At 37.6% G+C, this 24,465-nt stretch overlaps 2 protein-coding genes across 2 annotated transcripts in view; both read right to left on the bottom strand.

Annotated features, from left to right (window-relative positions):
* LOC308068745 (melatonin receptor type 1A) overlaps window positions 1-23,780 on the bottom strand; it is a 75,187-nt gene extending 51,407 nt beyond the window's left edge. Inside the window, exon 1 of the mRNA XM_080399896.1 lies at window positions 23,695-23,780. The gene's annotated coding sequence lies outside the window, so the exon portion shown is untranslated. The remainder of the gene's footprint in view (window positions 1-23,694) is intronic.
* LOC308068760 (melatonin receptor type 1A-like) overlaps window positions 436-24,465 on the bottom strand; it is a 34,999-nt gene continuing 10,969 nt past the window's right edge. Inside the window, exon 2 of the mRNA XM_080399908.1 lies at window positions 436-23,877. Within this exon, the coding sequence (XP_080256034.1) occupies window positions 23,834-23,877 (44 nt within the window). The 3' untranslated portion in view covers window positions 436-23,833. The remainder of the gene's footprint in view (window positions 23,878-24,465) is intronic.

Below are 24,465 nucleotides of genomic sequence, written 5' to 3'. Positions count from 1 at the left end.
GCATTATATACAGGTACATAATGCAAAATTGTCTCTGGTACCAATATAGCACAAGAAATAAAATGCAGGTAGCTGTGCTAGATACCTCTATGAATATTAGAGAAGTTCAAGTCCTTATTAAGTTTATGGCAGAACCTGACTCTATTACAAACCAAGTCTATGTTCATTTTTTTAAGGGCATTTATTTGATCATAACTCATACTATAGCCAAAGTTGTTGAATAATAACGTTAGAAAACAATGTGATAGAATAGTACAAAATTAAGCTATTTCACATATTCAGAAATCTCAGTGACAAGTCTCATTCGTCAGGGATATATTTTCCCTTTGTTGAGCATACATCAGTCTCATTAACTGGAGTGATTTATGCATGTTTAAAACTGAAGATGACATTTAATAACTGCATCAGCAATTGCATGGATATGTGTTCAGGTAATCTGACTACTCATTTCTGAAAACAATTGTCTGGAACATTTCAGCCTTGCTAAGTAGTCGTGTTTGCTATACATTATGTATAAAGCTGTATAAAACAGATGAAGTGCTCCCTTCTATATATTGTTCCATTCTAGATATATTACTTTTACATATGTGGGGTCTTGGTTCATCTAATTAGTTAAATATTTTGATTAATAATCAAGCCCTTACTTTGTAAGAGGCACCAGAATTTTATTGCTAAGAGAATTGTCAGAAAAATCTCTATAAAGTTACATTTGTAAAAGGATAAATAAAAATAATAAATCTCACCAATTATTGAAAGTAGCTGTAAAGAATCCTGTCTAAACTCTGTATTTGTCTGTCTCTATAAAAAACTATCTACTTCCAGATGACTAAACCAACTGATTTGTTTGTAGAGCTCTTTTCCTTCATGTTCAGATATATTTACACTTTAGAATATAACCTCATCAAGAATTTGTGGACTTCTGAAAACTTTGTCATTCATTCTTTTTTATATTTCATCTTAAAAAAAACCCAAAAATAAACAAAACAAAACAAAACAAAAAAAAACACAAACAAACAAACAAACAAAACCCAGACCCAAATAATTTTTGGGAAAGGTGTCAGTCTTCCACTTGTTATGATCATCTTTTTCTTCTCCCCTGGCCCCCAGATGTAGTTGCACCCTTGTCTTCTCACCTACCAAATGAAAGTTCATATTATTCTTCACTTGTCAATTCATCTTTTGTCACCTAGTAGAACTAGCAGAGCATCATCTCCAACTGTACTGTGGCACAGACAAGGGGTAACCAATTATGGTAAGCAATCCTCCTGGCTGACACCTCAGTTTATCTTTCCTCCCTTTTCCTCTGTAGCTTGTATCTATCAATATGAAAAATAGATTAGCATGCATCTCTGCCCTACATGGAGTATTCCTCCACCTTTTCCTGAAACTAAGCCACTGAGATTCCGTCAATCTAAGCAAAGAAACAAATAAGGTAGTAGATGTTTTCATAGGAGAACCTTGGACTGAGGTTCTAAAATGTGCCTCAGGGATGTGGATGCCCAGATCTCACTTAAGATCAGTAGGAACAGAAATCTACTTTCTTTGAGTATCTTTGAGAATCTCAATCACATTTTTCAGCAGTAAAAACAGCAGGTTGTAATAGAAAGAACCCTAAGGACCATTTCTAACAATTTGGAATAATTGTAACAATTACAAGGACTGAGAAAAGAAATTACTAGCAACTATGATTAAAAAATTATGGTTCTGAAAACTCTGGAGATAACTGAAATTTAATTTACAGTACAGAGTACATCCCACTGCTTTTAACACTGTCCCATAATGCCATATGCCTTTTAGTACTGGAGACATTCCAACATCTGGGTTAAGATGTTTTTGGCTTAATTTGAAGAGTACCCTTGCGCACATCTGTTGTGCTCCCTGCTACCCATGGACTGTGACACACTTCCACTTTGTGTGCCTGTCTGGGAGACAATACCACTGAGTTTTCTAAAATACCCAGATTATTTCAAATAAAATGTATTTGGATATATACATCCAAATATTTGGATTCTGAAAAGGTCTAAGTACAACAAATTTCCTTTTTTATTGTGTTTTGTTGTTGTTTTGTTTTGGTGGAAAAACAGAACATAGAGAGTATGGAGTTCAAGAAAAAAGCTGAGGGACTCACTTGGAGAAAGACAACCACAAACATAAAAGAATTTTTTGTGCACATGAAAATTAAGGCATGTTTCCTACCAAAGATGAACTGCAGTTTCTGTGAATGAACACATACCTATAAAATGTTTATGAGAATTTCATCTGTAGATGGGAATGAAATGAACCAGCTGCTATTACCTGGACAAAACTGTTACTGTATTTTAATGAATTTTCTGTAAGGATTAAAAAAATCATACTGTATCACGACTTAATACCAACTGACTGCTTAGTAAAGAAGTTATGAACCCTGTGTTTTTTCAGATCTGAGCGCTAATTCAATGACTCAATAACAACGTTACTACAGTGTAATTAATCACTTCCTGCTACAACTAGAAAATCTTTAACAAATGTTATTGTAAGTGACTCCATTCTTATTCTGAGAAGTGATGCATAAAATGGAATACATTACAGTTTGGTTTGCATCTTAATGGTCTAAAACCAGAACATTTTTCCCCTCTAGTGTCTCGTAGCGGAAATTACAGGACTTTGCACTTCTTAATGAACTTCATGAGGCTCCTGCCAGCCTGCTTCTCTAGCTAGATTACCAAGAAATGTGTTTTTCTCTTAGTACTCCTCTCTTTTTACTTTTCTACTTTTAATCAGAGGAAAAGATCATTTAAAAATGTAATTGATCATCAGTAAAGGCCAAAATAAAGAGTTCATACTATTAAGAAGTAGCAATATTTATTTCACATTCTTTGAGAGAAACATTGTCAAAAACAATGATTTATTTAAAAATATATACTCTACAATCAGAAATGTTTCTTTATAAAGGAAAAAGCTCTGAAAAGTCTTTATCCTGGACTCCAAAGTTTGCAGACAAGATTGCAGAGGTAGAAAAATAAGAGTGCCAACTCCAATAATTTTCCATCATGGTTTTGTACATAGTCTCAGAGGTTCTGTCTCAGCTGACCAGCTTTCTTGAGGTGTTTCCATTGATTTTATAGAGGCCTCTGATAACTCTCCTCCTAACTGAGGTACTTGGTTGGTTCTCTGCAGCAGAAGACTTGAATGACACTCCAAAAAAGAGAGCAACTATGATACAAATCACAGATATAAGAAAATAAGAATGCTAAATACTACCTATTCTTGTTTAAGAAGCAGGGATATACGAGTTTAAAATTCATAATAAAGAAACAAACAAACAAAACCAGTGAACAGATTCCAAGATTTCTACATCGTTGTTTAATCTCCCAAACATATTACTCAAATTTCAAAAGTATGTAGATCCCACAGATCTGTAGACTTTTTGGTGCCTATCCTTTTGATACAACACTCTATTCTCCCTGTTCAGGCAATTGCCTAAGTATTTTCTGACCTAAAAAATATTTGTGGAGGAGGATAGATTCAGGAGAAAGAACTCCTACATATGGCAGATTGTTTTATTATGACTTTCCTATGAAGACAATGAGAAAAGGTGTGCAATTTTTAGAGACATTTTATAAACTTCAATATAATACTGAATTCCATTATTGCTTAAAGTTTTAGCATTCCAATATAAGAATGAAATCTCATAGCTAGTTTTCAGTTAAAGAGAATGTTTGTCATCCTAATGGAGATGTTCTTACAAGTATATCAGGCTTCAGAAAAATTAAGAAATTGCATTCCAAGAGAAGAAATTTTCGATGCCCTGCAGCAATCTCAGAAACATATGCTTTCTGTATATCAAGTAATTAATGTCTCTTATGGAACCTGTAAATTGAAAGATGCTGAAACTTATTATTTTTAGTGTCCTTTAATGAAGAAAATTTCCCTACAGGGAAAAAAATTCTAAACAGTTCAGTGCAATAACATGCAAGATTTTTATTGTGGTATTTACCCACTGCCAAAAATCACTGCTAACGGATTACATTCAAAATCTCAAGAAGCAAAAATTCATACCAAGCTTGGGTGAGCTGTAAAAATCTGATGTTTGTTGAACCTTTGGCTAAATAGTGCCAAAGGAAGTATAAATCAAATACCTTGCCTATAATGGCTCTTTAACAAAGTCCCTCAGAGTTTACTGTACATGAATTAACAAGCAATTGGTTGCAGAGGGACTTCTCTGTAGATGGCAATCTAATGAATTCTGACAGATTGAATGGTGCAAAGATAATGGGCTGAGCTGTCCACTGACTGTAAAGCAGAAGCTGATTAAGGTTAAGACTTTAGGAAAACACCCCAACAAAACTGAATCAAATTTGATTTAGGGGTTGAACAGCAGGAGTTCAGTTTCTTTACTAAAGATTGATGTGTCAAGCATCTGAAGTTTTACACTGGTATCATGACTTGCTATGTAATTTAAAATTGTTCTAACACTGCCACTGCTATTCGCTCCTCCTTTCCAAATATGAAGGGTCACACAAAATTTACTTCATGATCTTAACACTGTCTTTGAAATAATTTCAAATTCCGTTAGATATAAAGAGTTATTATTTCATAATTTGTCAGAATACTTTTTCAAAACAAGTACCTGAAGTCAGATTTCAGGAGATGAAGAAAGATTAAATAATACTAAGAGTTATCTATCAAAGAGCTGTTCTACAGATTGTCTTCCAGAAGTGTCATTTTGTGTCTTTAAAATCACGGCTGATGGAACTAAGACTTTACATAAGAACGGTGGCAAGACGTGTGAAAAGGCTGGATGACGTCTGTCAGGTCTAGAATCAGTAAAATTAGGTAGGGCTTGCTAGGTAGAAAAGTAAGTTTTTCTTCTGGAGATAGTAATTTGTTCATCTTATGTGCAAAACAGATAATTAAATCTCTCTGAAACCAGCAACAGAAGAAACAACTTTCACGCTTTCTATCATCATCAGAATAAAAAGCAATGAAAAAGATACTTATTTTCCTTATATATTTATTTATTTATTTATTTATTCATAGATGTCATCTGCAAAAAGCACACTGAACCATTCTAGACAGTGACTTGTGTAATCAGCCATGGCTGGATCCTATTATCACTACACAAGTATCAACAAACCAAGGTGCTTTTCTTGGTCATCATTACAAAGACTAAAAAAAATCCCATAAACCTAAACCAGAAAAAAAGCAATAGAACTGCACCTGAAGGTGAATTTGGCAAGATACCAAACTTGCCGAGCTTTCACAATGAGGTTATGAAAATTCCGAGAGAGTTATGGATCATTAACATCACTAGGGTGCTGGAAACAACTTTCAGGGGAAAAAAAAAAAAACAAAACAAAAACTTCAACATGAAGACAAAGACTGTTTTCAATGCACAAGTATAGAACCTTTACTCTTAACACTCAAGGTTAAGCCGTGTATTACCTCTCCAACTATAGATAAAAAACCCTTATTCTTCTCAAAAAAAGACATAATATTAAATTCATTTTTTTCTTTTACAAAATGCTAATCTATCTTGAAGTATAAAAATATAATATAGTTTGAAATTAAAGATTTTGCGCTCCAAAACTGCAAGCACTCCAACAGATGCAGACATTTTTATTTTTTTTTCATAAACCTCAATAAGACAATTCACATGATCCAAAGTAGGTTTTTAATTGGTCAAACTCTTTTGAGAATTTTCATTGTAAAGTCAGGTGAAGGATAAAGGGCAAGTGAATATTTCTTACATTATTTTATTGGAAAAATGATTATGTGTTAATTGAAAATTATTATGTGTTTTTAATCTTCACGTGTTACATAGACATGTGACAATGACAGGCCCCTCAGAGACTGCTGATTGTACTTTGAGCTCTCTTCATCAATTCCATATGCCATTAGAAGCAGGAAGAGAAATACTTCCCAAAGAGAATGAGAAAGTAGCTACTGTATGCATAGATACAAAGCCAGTCTTTACTCCATAACCTTACTGCAAAGAAGTAAGCAAGCAGATTCTGAAATACAATAATCAACCGACCTAGGAGATACTTTTTCAGAGTCTCTTTGGTAGAGCTGATCCTGTGTTAGGTAGGGTAAAAGGCAGACTGGATGACCCCTTGAAATTCCTACAACAGCTGTTTGCTCTCATCCCTATAGAATTTGACACATCCAGTATTTTGAGAGCTACTAATGTCTCGTTATCAGTGCATAAAAGACTAAGAGGTTGAAGGCAGATAGAGTGGAACAGATCTAAATTTCCAACTAGAAAAAAATGTCATTACATGTTGCAAGTTCCTAAGCATCTTAATTATTTGTTTTAAGGTCATGCTTACGTGTCCCATTCAGAATTCAAGTGCCATTATAATGTCTTAGATTATTTTTCAGCAGCTGTAGTCTGCCAGGCAGAAATGAGACAGCAGTCACTGTAGCTATATAGTTTCCAAACTGCTGAAAATACTGAAGTGAGCCATTTTTCCATTCTGGTTAACTACAATACAGATGGAGTCTAAAAAGACTTCCCACTTCAGGCAGGTGTCAGTGGCATCATTGGCAAAGCATACACGTCAGCCAGATTTGGCTTGACAGTCCAACAGGTAGTTAATTCATGTCTTTTCTGAAAAGAGAGGATACTCTCCTATGACAGTTCTGGTCCTGGAAATTTAGGGAGGAAAACATCTGCAAAAAGTGCTATTTAGCCAAAAAGGCATGATTAGCCAAAGGAATCACTGGCACAAAACACTGAAGTCATTTGCTTGCTGGAAATTGTCAAATCTATCTTTTGCAAACAATCTGTTTTCCTTTAGAAACCAGAAGCAGCCTGGCTGCTTAAAAAGATCAATAAGAGCTCTCATGAAAAACATTCAAAGATAGGGTAACAGATTCTAAAATTGTGGAATAAAATCACCTAGAAATTAACTTCAAAGCAACAAAACCAAATAAATCCCAGAAAATTTAGCACTGAAAGCTCTTTCAGAACTTTGGATTGCAATTGATGTGCACAGCTTTGACCTGTCAGTACTCACAGAACAGCACCACAAACTTTATTTTGATGAAAAGCAGCTGCCTCTATTAATATGACTTTTGTGACAATTCAAGCAGCTAAGGATAAGCCAAAGGGGAATGCAGTGTATTGGAACTGATTTTGATTTTAGATAAATCCATGGATTTGAGTGACTGGAACATGGACATACCAGGCACGCAGATGCAGTGACGTAAGAAATCTTCCAGTTACCATTGCTAAAAACATGTCTCAGGAACTTCATTTTTAATACTTCATTTAACAGCAGGAGTCGAGTCATTTGAACAGAATGTGCCTTGAGGATCTGGATAGAAAATAAAATACATTTGTCTCTTCTTCTCGAGTGTAACTGGCTAATATTTTTTTCCCCCTTGGGTGGTTAATACATCAATCATGCTCTGCTTTTGTGGAGGTGTTGCAATAAGATGAAGACTGAACTGTTTGAAGTAACTGAAGTATTCTTGAGACTTGTCGCAAATTCAGTGGCAGCACTTTTGTGTGTCCTGAGTATTTTCTGCTCTCAAAAGCATTTGAATCCTAAGTGCAGTTTAGGCAAGAAAAAAAAAAAACAAGACCAAAAAAAATCTTTTTAATGGCTTTTAGTTCCAGGCATTCCAATAGTGACATACACAGCTGAGCCCCAGACCTACAAAGCATTTAAACATCAGTCAGCTTCAGGGATAAGCATTGTTTGACTGGGGCATTCACATATTCAAAATGTTTGTGTTGAAATGGAACTGCACAGAAAAAGAACACTGTCTGAAGAAACAAAAAAGCCAGCAGTGACCACCTTCCCCCTTTTTCACTTGTACAAAAAGGGTCCCCTGTCAGGTGACTATATTTGAAAGACAGCATGAACCAAATTTCTAAAAAGGTCCTTAGACAACTGTAGATAGGCAGTTGCTAACCTACCCAGGTTTTCCTGAAGTGGACAGAATGGACTGTTCCCCAGCCAGTAGTTTGCACAACACAGAAAAACCCCTCCGCCTCAGGGAGAGGAAAAGAAGGCACTAAGTGTTACTGATATTCAGAACTCTGTGCATGCCCATAAGGTACAGGAGGTATGTGCACCCTACACCCTTCAGATGGAAGAATATTTTTGTAGAGCACAACTGTCCTGCTGTTCTCTCTACTCTGCAGCTGGGTACTTGCTTTCCACCTCTCAGACCTTCTGAACTGCAGAGTCCTGGTATGTCAGGGACTTTGACAAGGGGACAGGGAGAGTAAAAGGGGATACAGAGCACGCACATGGATAACACACTTTGCTAAGCTTCAGTTCCTGGTATGCAACTTCATCTCTTACCTCTAGCACAGAGGTCCTCAAACTACGGCCCGCGGGCCAGATACGGCCCCCCAGGGTCCTCAATCCGGCCCCGGTATTTACAGACACACACACACACATACACCCCCACCGGGGGTTCGGGGGAACCAAGCAGCCGCAGATGACTGCCTGCCACTTTATCCGCGCGCCGGCCCCCTGGTTAAAAAGTTTGAGGACCCCTGCCTAGCCGTTTCTCACATGCCTATCTTAACTGCAGGTGATTCCCAACCACCCCACACAGCTCACAGCTGTAAATGAAGATGTCCAGAGGACTGCTTGGCCAACCCGTGTTCCCTCTGAAGCCTCTACAATGATGTAAAGCACACTGAAAGTGTGTAAGGACTTTTAAATGGCATTATATGGAAATGCTGAAAATAAAGACTTTTTGAAGGGAGGCCACTTAATCTATCTGATAGTATCCAACCAGGTTCTGTTTTAGCTTGAGTAGGCAGATGTCTTATTGAATAAGAAAATACCACAGCTCCTTATGGCTTGAGATTGATGGCAAAGATCATTACAAGGGGATGTGTAACATCATTTGCAGCTGACCCACAGCTGTGGGAGCTGAGAACATCAGCATCAGTTAAGGATCTCTTTGTTTGATTTAAAACAGTTTAAGGAGGAAACTACCAAATTATATGGTGGCACAGACACCCCACTTTCACAAAACAAAATGTGGGCAACGCCACTGCTACTAAAATCTACCCTGAAACTCTCAATTCAATGTAAAAAATCAGCATAGCTGAATTCAATGGGGCAGATGGCTCTGGATTTTCATCCAGTAGATGAAGTTTGAGATACTCAGTCCATTTGAAATTAGGTTTGAGGACAAATATATAGGTAGATGTATTCTCACCTACTGAGAGGGCAGAAACATCTGTAGCCAAAGGTACATAGGCGTTAATTAAAATGAAATTATTATTGTAACAAGTGCTGCCCTGGGCAATGTAAAAGATGTCATGAAACAGGGATATATATTTCCTGTAGTGTAAGATATACATAGTATGTATACATACATATATACACTGAACAGGCTTTCAGTCTGCCACATCTCTTACCCAATTGTAATACAAGTTATAGCTGTGACACACATCTGAAATGAATGATCAGCAGAGAATTCCAGAATGGTGCTGTTATTAGACCTTGAATAATAAATAATTGCATTAACCCAATTCCCAACTACTTGACTGCAATCCTTTTAATAGGGGCCTCTTTTTTGGAGCTTCTGCAATATTTACTACATAGAAGCTCAGTCCATGATAGGGGCAGTATAGATAGCATGAAATTGGTAACTATTACTTCTAGTGCTACGTAATTTCTTTTCTGTTGTTATAAACATAAGCCTCTCACCTTTTTCTTATGGTTTAGAAAATACTTTTTCAAATTAGTAAATAAGGCTCATGGGAGAGGAAAACAAGATGCTGTTTCCAAATTCGTGCTTTCGCCTTACACTGGTCATGATAGTTTCAGTACTTAATCCACTGCATATCAACAGAGGCACCAACCACTCCAATGCTTTTTAGAAAATCCTTGTTTACAGCTGTATTAAATCTCTGAGTCACACTAGCAGCTTGATTCGTGCTTTACTCTGTGTGACCTCAGCTTTGCTATTTAGTTTCTTCGGGGACAAGATTTTTTTAGGAGTCTCTGATTTGATATTGCTTTAATGACAGAGAATATTTGGCTGCTAGTCCTAAACTAATATTTTAATGTAAAAGGTGTGTTAATTCTATTATGATAATACTTTAAGTCAAAGTCACTCATTGGCTCTTAAAATTAACAGAAATGGGATAAAAATACATGTCAGCAGAACAGAAACTTTCCAGAAAGTTTTGAAGTCTGCAGTTTATGTGGCAAAGACCATAACTATAGTAGCAAGCATTACTAGCTTTTCCTGTAGTGATTTTAAAGCTATGCCATGCCTATATTTTATGACTGCTTTATAGCTGTCAGTAGAATTTTCACACATGCATAGTCACCATTTACTGGTATTTCAACTTGTTTACAAGGACACAAACAATTTTACTAAAAGTTCAAAAATTCACAAGCTAAAGGAGACCTTAATTCCTTACTGTAAAGCTGTTCACAGATAACCTGCTGTCTCCTGAGCATGGTTATCAGACACGCTGGTCTTAGGAGAAAATAGTCAAAGCTGCCTGTAAATAAGCACCGTCGGCTTTCCCAGCAAGTACAGCAAAGTGTTTTTCGGTCAAACTGAGGGGCTGATCACTGATTTCACACACATACACTTTAAAACAACGTTAACTTCATTGATGTGAGCAATCTTAGCAAGGAGAAAAAAGCAGCTCAAGTCCACCTCCTGCTTTCAGCAGAGTCCAGCATCTGCTGTGAAGTTTCTGACTTCAGTAGTATGGAAAGCTATGGAAATGTGGTGGAAGAGATGACAAGACTTATTTCACCTGGTAAAATTGCTATTTTAGGGCCAGCTTCACGAGAAACATGATGAACTTTAGGCACTGCTGCAAGAAATGAGAGGGAATGCATTCTGGGCATACTCAACATTATTTGAACTGTCATTTGAGTGGAAATATCCAAAAGCTGCATTTTCACTGAAGCTAGGCAATATGAGGCAGAAAAGTCAATTAAACAGCATGGTTAAAGGGGCTGACAGAAACATAAAAGAATTCACATGAGCTTTTGAACTTTGTATCACTAGTGACTAACTCATATGTTTAATTCAATGATCTTCATGATGTACCTAGATCAAAAGAAAGGTAAATGGAGATAAGAATTTTAAATGGCATTACATAGAAATGCTGTAAATAAAGACTTTTTAAAGGGAGGCCACTTAATCTACCTGATAGTATCCAATACCTGCAATCCAGTAACACATATTTACAGTTTTACTGAACAGACTGTGATGTAGTGGAACCCAGCAGATCAGGTGAATCACAGTCCCATGAACTCCACTAGCTTTGCCACCTGATTGAAGTGTCTCAAAATGGGATGTTTTGGAACAATTCCAGAAAAAATAAACCCAACATCTTCTAATGTTTATCTTCATTGTGTCATCTCATCCAAAAATGGCTGTGCAAACTTAAGTAGGAGATTGTCTCAGTACCTGATTGTCCTGGTTTTGGCTGGGATAGGGTTAATTTTCTTCTGATTAGCTGGTGCAGTGCCGTGTTTTGGATTTAGTATGAGAACAATGTTGACAGCACACTGATGTTTTAGCTGTTGCTAAGTGGTGCTTACCCTAGTCAAGGGCTTTCCAAGTTTCCCATGCTCTGCTGGTGAGGAGGAGCACAAGAAGCTCAGAGGGAGCAGAGCCAGGACAGCTGCTAGAGCGATATTCCATACCAAGAACATCACGCTCAGTATATAAACTGGGGGGAGCTGGTCAGGAGGTGCCGATCACTGCTGGGGGCCTGGCTGGGCATCGGTCAGCGGGTGGTGAGCAATTCTATTGTGCATCACTTGTCTTTCTTGGGGTTTATTTCTCTCTTCTGTGTTGTCTCCCTTTTCATTATTATTATTGTTGCTGTTGTTGTTATTCTCATCATCATATTTTATTTTATTTCAATTATTAAACTGTTCTTATCTCAACCCACAGGTGTTACCTTTTTCCCAATTCTCCTCCCCATCCAACCAGGGAGTTGAGGGCAGGGGTGAGCGAGCAGCTGCACATCCTTAGCTGCTGGCTGCGTGAAGCCATGACAATGATCATGAAAGAACACGATCTTCAGTCCATTTCAAGGTAATTTTTTGAAGGTGTATTGGACCTATTCACTGAATAAAATACTTTTGTGAACAAAAGGTATTTATAAGGAAGGGAATTTGAGGAAAACCTCAAGCATTTTAAAGTTATCATTGCAACTTGCAAGGTACATTTTCAGAATGTCACAGGCTGCACAGAAATTGATTTAAAAATGTATGGGAAGATCAAAACTGAATTACATATTGACAGACTCACAAATCACTCACAAAAGAGCAGGGAGAGTACCAAACTTGAAAGTCAGAAATAAATATATGTAATAACATATAGAATATATACAACAATCCACACAACCAAGTGTGCATACAGACACAAGTTTTGAAGTAATGAGTCACAAATGCGGAAAACAAAATCACAATCTTTCATATTCAGAATAGATGACTTACCCAAAAGATAAATCCACAAATTTCTGCCTCAGCTCTAAAGTACTACAGAATAAATCATCCATATAGCTTGGAATTCAGAGAAACTTAGTATCCTTCACTGTATTTAAAGAATATATCTCTCAAGCTTTTTAAAGAGACTGAAGCTGCTGTATTTCACTATTCTGGATATTCAGTTTATAGAGATAATAGGTCTCCCTCAGATAAGATAGTCTGATGTTGTGCTTGTAAGATATGTAAGGATCCGAAGAGCCTGAGGTGAGACGACCTTGATGGAAGCAACAGTCCACAATAAGGACTGTTCTTAATACCTTTTCTTGAAAAGTTCTACACTGCCATTGAAGCTGAAAAGTTTCCTTTTTGCTACGCCTAAATACGCTAAACTAGGCAATGCTCTGTAGAAGTGCATTCATCACTGAAATAAACATAATTGTGCAGTGTCTGAAATTCTTAGGTGGGCTAGGGGCATTCCTGAGCATTGTACATTTGCAATGATCCCTTTAAAGTACACAAGTTTCCAAAAAAATGGACTCAGGTCAATAGACTCAGAAATACACCTAGAAAGGGAAGAACCCCAAGTAGTGTGAATTTGTCATGACAAAGGTTAATAGCACAGCCCTAACACACCCTCCCAACTACAATTTGTATTGATCTTGAAGATCCTGACATAGCTATTAAGAAATAAGAAGAGCCTATGCACTTAACCACAAACATTTAAAATCAAATTATTATATAGGTGGTGAAAACAAATTAACTCTTCTGAAGAAGGAAAAAGGATATTGACAAAAAAAATGAAGAATCAGCTAAACTGGGCACGCTAGGGACACAGTATTACACTAAACTGGGCACAGTAGATACACGATATTATACTTTTTGGGGGGAGGGTGAGGGATAAAGTCAGCTGTGGAATACTTTGACAAAAGATCTATAAGACTAATTCAGGGACATTACAGGCGTCCATGCAGTAGGTAAGGACATGATACAAACTCAGAGACAATATGAGGAGGCACTGAAGAAAGCAATGACAGAAAATAGCAAGTTAGATCGGATAACATCAAGGACGTCGTGAAAGAAATCAAATACATTAACTATATCTTCTCTCCATGGAAAACTGAGCTGATTGACTGAAAAGCTGCAGTCATAGTCTGGTACAAGTCTTCCCTATGTCACAGAGGTGCCGTGGAAGTTTATATTCCCTGCAGAGTTATTTCAGATAAAGAATCCTTGACGGCCCTGCTGAGACAAAAGACTTGTTCCAGTTGTTCATGAGAACATAACAAAGTATTGGAACCAATAAATTCAACAGCAGAACTGAACTGTAGCAGAACTGTGTAGCAGAACACACTACAAACAAGCTAGTATTGTTCAAACAGTGAAGTCCAAGAATGGCTTAGGCACTGAGCTTTTACAATACTACAACAGCAGGTGTAACAGGAGACGGACAGGACAGACAGTTGTAACATAAGAAAGGTTCTCAGCTGCAAAGAAATTATTTATTGTTAAAGAAAATGTATTTTGAATTAAGAAATTTCAAGTGCTGAAGCTGCTAAATGGCAGAACCAGGCCTTGTCCCTTGTATAGCCCTGATCCAAGGCTGGTTTAAAACTTCGTTCAGTTAATCAGTGGGAGAATAGAGAAACAATAGATGATCAGTTTGCGTACACAGGTGCTCTCAGAAGCATATATGAATAGGAATTGATTGTTCAAAGACTAAGTGTGCTTGGAGGATTCTGTGAGTTAAAGCCGGCAGAAAGACGACCATAATCTGAGGAGGAACTGGGAACCAAGGCAGAGACTGGACCAAACAGATGAATCACCTGGGACAGAGTCAGGTGATGGATTCGCAGAACTGACAAGACCAAAGGGAACTCCTAAAAGCTTTGGACATTGACTAATGAATGGATAAGTGTATGTGAGCTGTGCTGCAGCCCTTTGGTCTCTGCCACTCACTGAGGTGGTGGCCCAACTCTGAGTTGTGATTAAAGTAAACCTTGTGTAAATTTTTCCCTTAACATCATTGTACATGTCTCAAAGAAATGTCAACAAATATATAAACAATATGGGTCAAAATAAAACAGACTGCATTCAATTCCAGGTGATATCTGATTTTCTTGGAAAATACTTCCAAGGTTATTACTCCAGTTGAAAAAAATTGATCTTAAAGTCATATTCTTATTTCAGTTTGTATGGAAGGGAATCAAAGAGGTCACCCTAGTCCTTTTTCTTCTTCAAATATATGATTAACTCTGCCTACGGCATTCCTCTGCATAACTGCCTAATTTATCTGTATCTTAAATCAGCATGTGATCTAATATCTTGCTTGTCCTGGACTAACTTTTTACACTGTCCAAGTTTCTTTTACAAAGTATTACAGACTCTTACAGAACTTTGCAGGCTCTGAAAACTGAGTATCTGTAAGATGCTTTGGCATCTGTGATACCTTCAGTTCCAAAGCCAAAGGCCTCGTGTCCAATTTGGCTTGGCCAGAATACCCTCCAGCGAATACACAGGTCCTTAACGAGTCACTATTTTTAACTACATTGAGTCCGTATTTTTCTAATACAAGAATTTTGAAAAATCTTATAGGATTGGAATTTTTTGTTCCAAACTTAGAAAGGCCTCACTCTTCTTATTTCATTACACATTTCCATCACCTATTTTTTGGTGTCAATAGTTTGCATAATGTATATACTATTACTGCTCAAACGGCTTTACAGTTTATCAAAGAAAAGAGTTTAGACCCAAATGACAGTTAGCTGCAGAAGTCATTGGTGACAAAGGAAACTTGCAGTGATTTTTTTTCTGGATTCACAAAACTAGCAAATGAGAATTTCAGGTGACTGTGGGTTTCAGGTTCAAAACTATTCTACCACTTGCTCCACTTAACTGAGACTAATTTCAAGACTCACCTTTTTCCACAGCCCTTCCTCTCAGAACAGTGCCAGTATACCATGAAATTCTGAAGACAGTGCTGACTCTTTAAATTAAGTAAACTGCCTGGACAATTAACAAAGCATTAGGTACTGTTTTTAAACAGCATAACTCCAAGCAGACTGTTTTCCAGTGGCAACAACCCAAACAAGAACTTGAAACAGCAAGAAGTGAAGAACACTGGTCCTGGTCAGTAAATCTAAGACACCTGCAGAGCAATACTGTAACTCAGAGGATTCAAATTTATTTTCTTCTCTACTTACTATGATATTCTTATCTTTTGAAATTGTTTTGACTGAGGTTATGTTATTGCTGCACATTCTTTCAGATACTACTAGTGGTCATTATTAACTGTAATGCTATCAGGCCTATCTACCTACACAGAAAAGATTTACCTTCACAGGTGAACATTCCTAATATTTCACAATGATTTGTAAACTGAGGGGATTTGGTGTTGGGGCAGAATAAGCATTAAGTGCTAAAGTGTAATTTTTGAAGTCATTGTTTCCTCAGTGCAGTCAGTAGTTTAAAATGACACAGGGTTTGAGGTAGAAAATACATGTAAAAAAAAAATGCCTAGGGACTGCAAAAAGCAATAGATGCAAATGGATTTAGTTATTTTCTACACTGACAGCTTGAAAATCATGACATAAAGCAAGATCTATGAGGGGATCTAATGAAATTAATTAATTATAAGCTTTGGCTAGAACAAATATGGAAGGAAAGTCACGACAGATAAAAGGACCAAAAAAAAGCGGACAGTACTAAAAGCAAAAGTCCCAGGGAGAACAAGAAATAGAGGTCACATGTACACAAGTGCTCAGAAATTTAATATTCAATATATTGTCACAGACTGAAAGAAAAAGGTCACTTCTGAACTTTGAGCATGGATATACAGTCAACGAAGTCTACAAAGGACTGGGAAGGTGGTTCTGGAAGACAGTTCTGGAAGACAGTAAGGAAAAGGGCAACTGATGCCCTTTCGTTAGAACTTCAATAGATTTTTTTAAGTCTGATCTTCTGAAGGAGCACAGATAACAACATTTGAGAGTTTGCTGCCATTTGTTGTTGAAGAGCTGGAAAAACAACCTAAAGCTGCTTGAAAACTCCAGAGAAATAAAGGGCGAAAGAAAAAGACAAAATTAACTATACCCACTTCCATTTATCATTCAGTACTTCGGAACATGCTGTATAACACACAGTTTTGTTTTAGTTATGAGTAGCAAAATGTTTCATTCTGCTTGTCAGATAACAAGCAGGTAGGAGAACTGAATCAAATGGATTCTCTTAATACTGCAATCTAAAACGGTCAGAAACCTGGTGAAATCAAGATGTCCTGAACAAAAGAGCAAGTCCTTCTGGAAAGCCCCCTTGTGACAAGGATTATGATGGGATCTAGTACCATGCATGTCCCTCTCTCACGGATGGTAGAGAGGTATCCTTGAAACAGCTGTACTGTTTCTGCATGGTGGCTGAGGAGAGTTCCAAGTTGGAGCTAAGTTAAATAATTAATGTCAGGGCAAGTAAGTCTGGGTACTTATCAAAATCAGGATACTTACCAAACGACACTAACTGCAAAAAACCCTCAACCCAAAATGTTCTGGGCCTGAAAGGTCCAACTTCTTTTCCAGGATCAACAGAAATAATAGAAAACAAGAAAGCATGAGACAACACAGCACCATTTTGAGACTGCTAGCCAAATAACCCCCTGTGGACTAAAAATCACCTGGAAGGACTGACAGGTTGCAGTAAGGCCCTTGCTGCCCCACCTGTAATTACTGCAGCTGTAATCACTGGCTGGGTGTCGGTCTTTTAATCCCGAGAGCCATCTCTGGTAGGACAGACAGACAGCAGCCCTAAGCAACCATCTAGACACATGTGCAAAGAGAGCAGTAGCTTACTTCTGGTAACTCCACACACCTGTGACAGGAAGGGTGGTTTTAGGGTTACTGCCTAATTAGTGCCCTACTACAGCTGACATTAACCCAACTTTCCCAGTTACACTGCATTCCCAACTTGTCAGCTCATCTGACTCTTTTCTTACCTCAGTAGTTTCTGAATATAGAAGGCATAACATTATTTTAATTTACAAATGATCATTAGACAGTCCTTTATTTCCAGTAACATTCCAACGTACTAAAAATGACCATTTTTTGATGTTTCTAGAAAAAGTAGTTGGTCACATACTACATTTGTACTTATCACATGAATATGTAGAAATGCTCCTACAAAATAAATTCTTAAAATAATGTTAATAAATATGTCTTCCGAATGGGTTTTAACTTAAATTAAACATATACCGGAGCTGCCACTCAGTGTTACTACTGGAAATTCCATTTACCTCATTGGAATACCTTATAAGAGAGTAGACCAAAAAACGACACAGGCAAGTTCATAATTTGGAGATTTATTTGCAAAATAAGCAAGTTTCATGTCTTGGAGTAAGCAAACATTCTGTGCAGTCATCACTAGGAATGGACAGCAATTCAAAAAAACAGAAACAGGTAAATCTCTGTGAAATTTCAATCTGATCAAGAAAGTTTTCTGAGTAAGTATGGGGACAGGAGATAATACAAATATCTGAATGTAAGCAAAAGATGCTAGAAACAATACATCGCTTTGGTGGTAGTCTGTGAAGTTCTCTGCACAAGAAAGATGTGCACAGGCAGCTACACTCCATTAAGAACTCTGGCAGCAAAGCCCTGTCACTGCAATAGCTTGAGAAGAGTAAAAGAGAAGACCTACTAGAAAAGCTTACAATGAAGGGATGCATCACTCTTGGGACAAATGGGATACCCCAGTACAAAACAAGCACCGACAACAAGCAGATTGCAAACTCTACATCCACTAGGTTGCTTCAACTGAGCTCATTAGCTTCTTTTTTTGGCATTCATACTTCTGCATTTACATGTTTGTCAGATTCAGCCACATCTTCAGAGCACATTTTAGATAATGATTGCTGCAAGCAGTATTAACAAGCCGCAAGTGCAAGATTTGTACAACTGTATAATCTCCCCTAGGTTGTCACTAAGTGTGCATTAGAAATTCTTACCAGGAATAACTGCAAAAGCAGCACTCAACCTCCATTTAAAATGCTAGGATATGTAACACCCCTAAGAACAGCGCAGCATCTTGGTATTCTATTATTACAGAATGTATAAAAAACAGCTTTCACAGAATATGTAATTGATGCTATAAGGGAGAGACCCAAGTCACTAACAACTCGAAAACAAGAGCCTCTCAAACAAAACCTGACAGATCTACCCTCAAAGGAAAAATGCAGGGAAAAAAGAAGAAAAATCTTCAGCAGCAAACAATTTAACAACGATAGTTTAAAGTTAATCTTCAATACAGGAGCGGTCATCTTCATGTCATCTTCAGCATAACGCCCAGTGAGTATGGATAGGCCAAAGAAAAACTGCAAATACATGATGAACAGCAGTGCAATGAATTCCTAGGAATGTCCAAAAATAATTTACAATCTTATCAGGCACTGCAGAGATTCCCAGTAGTGGGACACACTGAATTGGCAAGAGAAAAAGGAATCTGAAGAGCTGCAAAAACCAGGAGTAGGATGTACACAAATTTCTAAGAGAAGCTGCAAAAGAAATGGCCAATTATTTGCTAAAAACAATGTTTAAAAACCTCTGCTGCAAGAAAGCGCAAGAACATCTGACCGCATTTTGAGTTCTACATTAGGTATTTAATATATGCTAAGACTCGGTTCTGCTGTCTTCTCCATACTTACCAGTATACAGAGGAGACGAAAAGCTGTTTTACCCAGCCTGGTGAGGATTACTGTGTTAACTCTGTAGTCCTAGATGCTTACATGCAGAATAGTTAGAACGAGCTTGGCCAGTGAAAGCTGTGTTTATGTGACACTCAGCGACAGAAATCCCTCTGGGAGCTGTGTCAGTAGGAACATGAAAACTGCTCTAATTTATACCATGAACTACACCTACGACCTGTATCTACGTGGAAGAAAGATAAGGAAACATTACTGTCCTTCCTTCCTGTCAGACAACTGAAAATTGTTCTCCTACATATGAACTATTCTCATTTCTAGACAGAGTGTGTATATTCACAAGCAATATACAAAAATGAGTCACAATGTGCCAGTAGATGCTGCATCAGGGAAAAAAAGGAAAATGAAAAGATACTTTCTGCAAAAATACCCAGTTACTGGAAATGTTTCTAGATGTATCTGTACGTGTAAATTCATAAAAACAAAGTATACCCCAAAATGCAACAACCTTTGGTATGAGTACCTTCCACAACATGGTAAAAACCAGTAGGATTTACGTATGCATTAATATAAATGTGTTTCTGTATATCCCCAAAACAAGGCACAAATCCATAGCAACAGGTGTTGAAATGTGTCACATCATCAGGAAGGGAGAGTAAGATGGGTTTATGAGGCACTGCACAGGTTCTTAACAGCACAGTTCTTTAGACAAGAAAAAAATAAAAGGAGAGCTGAAAAGACACTGGTTGAAGATAGTCAGGTTGAAATAAGAAATTTCCAAAGGAACATCATACACATACAAGATGATGTCATATTTCACAACAGAACCACCAGACAATCTGTACAATGAGGCTATAGCAGCAAAACTCCAATTCTGAAATGTATTCTGCTTAATGAATGTATTAAAGAACTATGAGTTCCTAGAAAGCAGAAGACAAAGATAACAACAAGGATAAACTGATGAGATCTGACCAGACAACTTTAGTACAAGCAAACTGCTCTTGACCTAAGTAACACAATTTCCATTTGTTAAACTAAAAAAATGAAAAAAAAAACAAAAAAAACCCAAAAAAAAACAACCACCCACCCACAAACACACACCAAACCCTGGAAAGGGCAGCATTCCATTAGTAGATGGTCTCTTGTGCTTTCTTTATTCCCAGGGGTGTTCTTGAAGCATCAATTCTCAGACTTAACAGCTTGCATACCTACTATACATGAAATTCTAAGTGGTTTCCCATGATGCACCCACATCAGGATATACACATCAGGCATGCACGACCCTGATCTGTAACCAGCTTTATCACAAGGATATCAGGGATCCAACAAAAATCCCGTTCTGACTTCAAAGTTATGGTAAAGAACTCCCTGCTTACTGCACGTTGGGCTTAAGGCTGCCAGCAGTAGCAGCCTGCCTGCTCATGGGCAAGCGCTACAGCCAAAAAAGCGAAAGGAGACACACGCTGAACTTGGCAAGGGGGTTGCTACTGATTTCAGTAAAAGCAGGATTTCACTTTTAAGGGAAGGTATTTCCAAAGATTAGGTATACCCCTGAGGGCAGTGCTCTCTTGCAGAAGGGGAAAGATTATTTTGTGAGTAGACTAATGGAATTTGATATCCAGTTCTTTTGGACTAGCAAAGTGACAGCCAGGAGGCGATGCTTTTATTCTCACTCATTACAAGAACAGAGAGATGTTAAGTTATGTTAAGTAACGCTGGCACAATAGCAAAAGCATATAAACTGACAGAAAATAGATCTAGGCAGTGAGAAAACCCTTCTTGAGTTGGAATAACAAGAAAAAGAGCTATAACCTGAGGTAAAAACCAATTCTGAAAAGATCTGTTTGAGCACTTAATACACTTGGAAATTGAATGCAATGACCAAGAAGGTCCCTTTCAATGCTTTGTTCTAAGTGAACACTAATACAGTAACAGAGATTCAGGGAACGCTCAGAGATGTAATACAGCATATTTAAATGTAGGGAAGAACCTAGGTTTTCTAAAGTTGTAATTATGTGAACCTGCATGTTAGGTGCAGATGTTATGGTACATTACAATACTCAAATCACAGAAGGCAATTACACAGCCAGAGATAATCTGATGACATACCTTTAATGTAAATAATTAGTATAATTAAGACAGAACATATTAATGCAAACACACATAAACTGTTAATAAAAAGGGGGATGGGATGTTATTTCTTGGCCATTAATTCTTCATCCAAAATAAAACTATTCATTCACATTCATGCAAACTTTGATTCTTTATATGTCCCGTATTCTCAACAATATCCAGTGTCAATCAAAATAAGTCTGTGGATGCTGTTACTTAATGGGAAAAAGAAAAAAAAAATCTCCAAAGAGTGCTAAAGGATGATAAAAAGGCATTGCAATTCTTCATTTTATGAGTGACTTTGTGATGTTTGACTGATGGGGCAAACCGTTCATATAAAGAGGTACATTCCTTTCAATGTCTCTAGCACAAAAAAGTCCATTCCCTAACTGTATGGGGCTAGGAAAATTCCTTCACCTCTGAAAGTGAAATAACTCCCTGTCTATGTTTGGGAGAAAGGAAGATTAACATGTCCTTACAAAATAAGGCTAAGGAATAGAAAACTGCTCAACACTCAGCCTAGAAAAAAAAAAAAAGGACCACCAAATGAAGTCCATACTACTACCAGGGGGAAGAAACATTCATGATTCTTCCCCAAAACACAGACAAAGGTGTATCTGCTGGAATTTCTCTTTGGTGTGACTGGATACCAACTTTCAAGGCTGATCCCTGTACTCACGCCCATTCATCACCTTGGCCAATGCCTACCAAGGCGGCCACCTTGTCCGGCTAATTAACATAGTACTGCCAGTTGCGCTATAACCACACTAGGCGAACAGTCCAGTGCAGCTGAGATGGCAGACTAACAAAAGCAGTGTTACTGACTGACCTCACGCAACACCCAGCACCAAGGGAAGAGCTGACCTCTGCTAGAGTACCTCTCTGCCTGGTAACCTCTCCCTGAGGGCCAAGTAGTTTCACTAACCTTGCATCTGCACCCCAAAGGAAAAGTCAATAGGTGCTGTATTTTTAAGCATCACATGTACACATCACGTAGAATGGGGCTGCTGTAGGCTTAAATGATAAAATTACACAGCCTGCCCAACTTCACAATAAAGGTAGCTAAATAGTCTGTTTAAAGATGTGGATAGAAAAACAAAATATAATTAACTGAAACCATCCATAAACATTTCCAGCTGCTTAATATGTATTTGAATAGGGAATTCCAGTGCTTGGTCACACACAGCAGGCTTTGAAATCAGCTGTTTCTATCCTCTTCTGTTTTAGAGGGCAGGGGGCCTAGAAGTTAGGGGAGACTAGAGGGTCCAAGCGAAGTGTTGAAGGACTGACTCAGAACTCTAGTACTGGAAAAGGAGTCATCCTCCACAATGAAGAAAACCCAACCCACCACCCTCCCCAAAACAGAGACAACCTACTTCAAGTCCCTAACTCAAGTGTAGGACTTTGAGATAATCAAGAGCTGCAATTTTTTTTTTATCATCATCAATAAGGTAATAATTACTCTTCAAAAAGCATATACTTCCCATCTTTGCAACTTCAGCAAGGCTAAATTTTGAAAGAACACTTCTTTCATAGCAGCAGTTGTATTATAGTTTCAAGCATTAAGTACATGTGTTAAATACATGTTTATTTGTTCATTATATAAGCAAACACTACACTGTTAACCAATTGTGTTCTATTAGCCTAAAGAATTCTTAGTAATACTTGTCCTCCTGAAAAAGCAGTTGGTAACTGTTTCTTGAGAGTGGTAAACGCAGAATTTGAGGCAGCTCAGGGATGAGAGTAGAAGAAAAAACTGCCAACAGCAAGGGTGACTAGGTTCTTACTGAGGTTGCAAAATAGAACTGTGATGCACAGCATTGCATTGACACTGCAACATTTTTATTGCCCTAGGAAAGAAAGCCTTGTTGTACGGACACTGTCGTATCAAGCACTGGATGCCTATTGTTGGTGGCATTTTCTGTCACTAAACTAGACTTGCTGATGATGTCTTATAAGATAGATATTTCATGTCTTTCTAGCATAACAAAACAGAAAAATGGATAGTGTAAAAAGAAATAGAAAAGCAGATCAGAAATTGCTAATGAAAAAATTATAGATAAAAAACCTAAATGAGAAAAAGCAACCCTCAAAAAAAATAACCTAAAAGACACAGCAAATAGTATAGCATGTCAGTACCGTTGTCTGCTGGCAGCAGCAAACCAGAAAAAGCAGTGTCTCTAAAAGCATCAGAACCTTGCAGAAAGAGTAAATAGCTAAGTTTGACAGACATATTAGTAAGAACAGACCATTAATGATTTGAAATACTCATCCCTACCTTTGGTCACTGACAGCACAGTACCATTTCAGCAGGTTTCTGAAGTAAACCTTTCATTCAGTAAAATATTCAATCAAAACCAGTCTGAGGAACAGCTTTATTTAAACTGTATTTTTATGTTCATTTCTGTTCAACAATTAGCAATGTTCAGCATCTCCACTAGACATTTTCCCTTCTCCCAGACGGCTTACCATTTTTAATACTGGAAGTTATTCATGTCTGAAACAATGTTCATTGCCATCAACATCTCAGTTTTCATCAGAACCCTGAATTTGTGCTACACCTTGATCTTCTACAAGTTATCTCCCTTGAATCAAAACCTTTGTCGGGCTACCCATTGTCTCTCGGGGCACAAAAAGAAGTCCAAGGGTCACCTGTGACAAAAACAATGATTCTGTTAGTCTGAATTCACAACAGGAGTTTCATTTATCAGATAAAACAATCTTCAAAAGAGCACTTAACATTATCATTTTACAACTAAAAAACAAAACATCATCAAGAACAATCATATTCTGACAAGGCTGATGAGATCTCCAATATGATTATCAAAAGATAATTCCATTCTTATATTTAAAATTTATATTCTGGAAAATGCAGAGAGAAACACTCTTCAACTGGATTCTTACACTGCTCAAGCCAAAACCCAGGGCCAGTTTGAAAAGCCTCCGAAGTAAAATGATTACTGATAGACTCCATCCCCCCATTCTGCAATGGCTGTAATATTTAACAATTATTTTTTTTTAAAACAATACTCTTAAGTAGCTGTATTCCTGAGTTCTTTCATAAGCGACTTCACTCATCTGACAGATTTTGGTCAGAGATGACTGTCGAGTTCATCATTCTTTTCAGCACTCACAAAGCTGTCTTTACGGACCTGTTCGGACCTAATGCAGCTGCAGCAGATTTAGCACGCGAGCATCGGGGTTTCCCTTTTTCATTGCCGCATCACTCAGAAAAGCAGC

The sequence above is a fragment of the Falco punctatus genome, assembly GCF_963210335.1.
Source record: "Falco punctatus genome assembly, chromosome: 1".
Lineage (NCBI taxonomy): Eukaryota > Metazoa > Chordata > Aves > Falconiformes > Falconidae > Falco > Falco punctatus.
The sequence above is the reverse complement of the archived record's forward strand: the minus strand, read 5'-3'. Positions and strand labels throughout refer to the sequence as shown.